We start from the raw sequence: 4,870 nt of genomic DNA, 5'->3' as shown, positions 1-4,870 counted from the left end.
ACCGGTGCCTGTTTTCCCATTCAGAAACCAAATAAAGTCGATGAAAATTGACATTTAATACATTTGATTGCACAGTACATGAGCTACTTAGATTTTTATTAGGTTAACAAGTTACCAAATGACTCCCTCAGTTGGTCACTCAATCGGAAACTGTCACGTCCTCCCGTCCGCTTATCAGCCAATCAGGTAGGATTGTTTCGTCTGTCGCTAACACCTGTTAGATCACACACTATTGCGCACGCGCAGGCGTATTATTATCAATCAGTCTCGATTTGGCGGCACGCTATGGGTTTGAAACAGATGCGGCTGAAAAGGGATGTGCCACAGTAGATTGGCTTTGCTTCTATCAAAACACCTAACTCCCTCATTTGCATAATCAGTTAGTATATTTATCGGTGGATAAAAGACGAGTGATTCAGATTGTAGCCGAATCTCTGAAAAGCCACATCCGAAGAAGTGATCATCCCAAACGGTTTAACACTTCACACACGCGAACTCGTCGCTTTTTTTCCCCACACCGATCGCCACTCAAAATGCCTCGGTCGTTTTTGGTGAAGACAGTCAGCAAGAAAATCGTTAACGGCAGCAATGCGTTCGCGTCGAAGACTTCGGCGACAAGTGATGGGAGTCCAATTTCTCCGTCCACGCCAACTTTGAACAATTACTGTGATGTAAAGACGGAAGCTGACAGCGAGAGGGAATGTCCGCGCCCGGAATTGCAGTCTGTGCCCGCGACACCCAAATCATTCTCGCCAAGTTCTGCAAGTGCCTTTACAGCAGTGACACCTAAAAATCAAGGTACGACAAATATTTATTCTAGGATCAGTTAAATTCTCGTGTATTGAAATTGTAAAATTGCTCCTCATTCATACAAGCGATGCGAAAGTTGGATGGTTACATGGGTGAACATTATCTCCCTGACCGCGATATATCTTTGGAGGATATTTTTTTTCAAAGTTGTAAAACACTGAGGGCTTTCATGTACAGTGTCTATTTTGGAACAACCAACGCGTGTACATATTGTCCCGCAAAACCGACGAACGAGTGCTGGCTTGACGAGAGCTTAATTTACGAGTTTTGCATCAAATTATACAAAGGGAGATGTTTTCAGCTTTGCGTGTACTGATGCTTTGAATATAAGGGACTCTTAAAAGTTCGTTGTCAAATAGAATATCCGTGCGTAACTCGCCAGTGCTGTGGACACGCTGCCTGTTGGGCAAATAGAAACGCGATTCCACACCCAGCATCTTTAAACCCAACCGACTAAATTACAAAATATAATGCAAATATAACATCGGGAAAGCAGGGTTGCAATTCCCGGGCATTTTCCACAGAGACGCATTACCAACCGCCCCTTGGTGGACATTTTTTCTCGTTACAGAAATCTCAAGGCAATATGGTGAATTTGGACACTTTGAACGTTGCGAAAATCCAGCTGTTCCCATGATGAGAGACGAGAACCTGTACAAGAATACGGAGAGCGCTGCCATGTCAGCTGGCCTCAGTATCGACGTGCAGAAATGGCCCTGTGAGATCTCCACATACACCGTCCCGTCACCGCCACCAAATGGTAAATTTTATATGATTTTATTATACTTTGGTACTTTTTATAGCATTTGCGCCTGCATATATATTGAATGCGCTGGAAAGGAGGAAAGCATTGTATTTCAATCAACAGTAATTACAGTGTCAAAACTTACAGATTGTATGGCTGGCTGACCTACGGACAAATCTGCATAGTTTACGGATTTAATTTTGATTTCAGTAAAGACAGTGTACCTTCTCCATGTCATAGTGTTGAACATTCTCATGAAAAATATTCTTTTTTTTCAGGTTTTAACAAGGCCATGATTGAACTTCTAAAGGACGGAAAACTCAGCTACACCGATGTGTACAGGGCGCAGTTTGCTCACGCTGAAAAACAGATTTTGAAAGCTTTCACAACGGAACAGCTATACTGGACAAATAATCAAATATCAGCCTTTGCAGATGATATGGATGACATTGACGATGGAATGGATTTCAAAGACGATTTTGAAAGCGAGAAGAGTCTCATGTCAATTACTGGCTCATTCTCCTGCGTCAAATGCAAGAAAGTTTTCAGCACACCGCATGGCCTAGAAGTGCATGTACGCCGATCACACAGCGGCAAGCGACCTTATGCCTGTGAAATATGCAACAAAACATTCGGACATGCCGTTAGCTTGAGTCAACACATGGCCGTCCACACACAGGAACGAAGTTTCCAATGCAAACAGTGCGGGAAACGTTTCAAACGCTCTTCGACGCTGTCAACGCATCTACTAATCCATTCGGACACTCGTCCCTATCCCTGCCAGTACTGTGGAAAGCGATTCCACCAGAAATCTGACATGAAGAAACACACCTACATACACACAGGTAATTATTGTCTATTTCAATTGTTGATTTCAACTGATCATGTCTGTGCTTTGTTAAGGAGGGTTAAGCCTCATCTGGGTTGGTACATCAAACCTATTCAGCTCTTACGTTATTACCAACAACACTGGAAAACACACGCGGATTATCTCCCTCCCTTCTCACGTATAAATTATTCAATTTGTTCGCTATTGTTGGCCCTACTAAGGGGATTTACGAAAAGTTGGAGACAAAGTCAGCTAAACACCATTGAATGCCCAGAGGACATTTATAATGTTAGTTTTGCTGCTTTTCCCGGGTAATTATCGGGAGTCTCTCCCCTCGCGTCGCACGCACGGTAGCAGGCGTGAACGGCTCTGTAATTTGCGTGCAAACCAATGATTCAAGGCAAATATTGCGTGGCTGAAGTCATGTTGATCCGCCGAGGCAAATTTTTGCAGGTCTTTGCGATTAATCGTGCATTGCACCACGGTCCGGATCGCATCCTGTCCAACTTATTCGGGTTTCGCTAGTTTAGGATATTTCGATTCATAACTGCCACGCCATCAATGTTATTCCAGGTGCTATGTCACTCACACTGAACGGCGGGAAAATCGTCGAAAACAATATTCAGTTACTGGCCAGTGGCGCTGACGACAAAAAGCACTGCTACCAGACGACACAGTTCTGCAAATATACGTCTCTCATTGTAATACGTAACTGTATATTTATAATCGCAAATAAGTAAAAAAGTTCGCCGGACCAAATATGTAAAATTAGCTTGTGTACAAAAGTACATGAGAATTCCTCTGGTATTCGCACTAGTGTTGTTTATTATACCATGAGTGCATTTATCGTTTCTTGGAGATCGTCAAGACGAACAATATAATCTGTTAAACTTTTTCGAAGTTACAGACTTGTGGCATTGATCGTATTTCAAGTTGTTTAGCGAAATCAGTCATGGTAGCGTAGGTCATTTTCATTTATACCTTAACCAGATACACTTGACCCACGCTCAGCTGATTGAAATCAGCATTTTGACAAATATAAAGTTGGGTTTTTTTAAAAAACGAGAGTAAAAGGCATCATCTCCTCTTCGTTTTTAGAGTTGGAGAAAGTATTAACCCAAATGCATGCACAAGGGAGTGCATAGTTCAGTGTGATAAAACCTTACGAGTATCGTTCATTTTTATTCCTATCATAGGTGAGAAGCCGTACAAGTGTTTGAAATGTGGAAAGGCGTTCAGTCAGTCGTCCAACCTGATTACGCACAGCCGTAAACACACGGGATACAAGCCTTTCTCATGTCAAATCTGCACCAAAGCCTTCCAGAGGAAAGTGGATCTGAGACGACATCACGAAACACAGCACGCCAGCACGGAGAGACAATAATACTAGAGTTAAAAAAGACCTGGACACTTTTCAGAGAGAATGACAACGTTTAGTACTAGAACAATGAGTGTGTTGCCACCACATGCATTATTCATATTTGATCATGATTTATTCAACTTGCGCCGATGTATTGAAGAAAGCTATCTTCGAGCATGTGGTTTTTTTGTACATTTTTAGCTACATTTTTGCAAAGATTTCTATCAAATTTTATGACAAATTTCGTATCTTGAAGCTATGCAGTTGGTTGAGGTCGAATTAAAGTAATCAATATTTCCCGAAGAGACGGTGCAGTTGCCGGCAGTTGCACTAATTAATCCAGCTTGGAAATACTCGCAGGACGAAAACCGCCACTAGGTGGCGCAGTCTCAAAATTGGCCATCATTTAACTTCGGCTACAGTCTGTGTATGTCTTAGGTAGGGGTTACCAAGCATTTTAGCTGTTAGGTCTTATCAGTTTTATATTAGATTATATTCTCAGGCCCATTTTAGTTGTCAACAAATCTGTGAGGGTATTTGATAGCTTGCATTTATTGGCTGTGCACATCAATAAATAATTTTACTAGAAACTTTGTTGCTCCTTGTGTCTGTGGCTATGTCACGCCTTCATATGTCATCGCCGAAATAAACGCCATCACATGATAGATACTTCAAGTATTTTACTTTAAACTTGCATAAGGGCTACCGATGGTAATGTTCCATAAATGTTTCAGACATTCTTCTTTTTTGCCGATATTTGATTCCAATAGGGAATTCTGTCTAGTCTAGAAGAATCAATACAGTTTGAAAAAAAATTGTTCACGAATGTGATACGATGTATCTTACAAAGAAGCGCGGTTATTAAAGTTGGCGCTTGAAAATAGTCACTAAGGACTGGCTTTTATACCGACGTTACACGGCAAATCAAATTTACATTTATTATATACATGTCATCTCCAGAAACGTGAAATTGATAATATCTCTCCATACATTCAAACAAAGGAACTAAGCGACAAAAAAACTGCCTTTTAACTGCAGCCTCAGAAGACCTTGAATAGGTATATATCTCTTGAAAAGTAATTCACCATTATTCCGGACAAAGACACTTCATATTCCGGTTTCCATA

The 4,870-nt window shown here is 41.3% G+C and overlaps 1 protein-coding gene across 1 annotated transcript; it reads left to right on the top strand.

The window, feature by feature from the left end:
* Positions 1 to 253: 253 nt before the first annotated feature.
* Positions 254 to 4,334, top strand: LOC139114645 (uncharacterized). The gene is made up of 4 exons (XM_070676482.1): positions 254 to 798; positions 1,382 to 1,570; positions 1,834 to 2,400; positions 3,581 to 4,334. Exons 1-4 carry the CDS (start codon positions 534 to 536, stop codon positions 3,766 to 3,768), a joined length of 1,209 nt encoding a protein of 402 aa, XP_070532583.1. The 5' UTR covers positions 254 to 533; the 3' UTR covers positions 3,769 to 4,334.
* The last annotated feature ends 536 nt before the right edge of the window (positions 4,335 to 4,870 follow it).

This window comes from Ptychodera flava, chromosome 16, assembly GCF_041260155.1.
Source record: "Ptychodera flava strain L36383 chromosome 16, AS_Pfla_20210202, whole genome shotgun sequence".
In the NCBI taxonomy this organism is placed as follows: Eukaryota; Metazoa; Hemichordata; class Enteropneusta; family Ptychoderidae; genus Ptychodera; species Ptychodera flava.
Note: the sequence above shows the minus strand (reverse complement) of the source record. Positions and strands in the feature narration are given on the sequence as shown.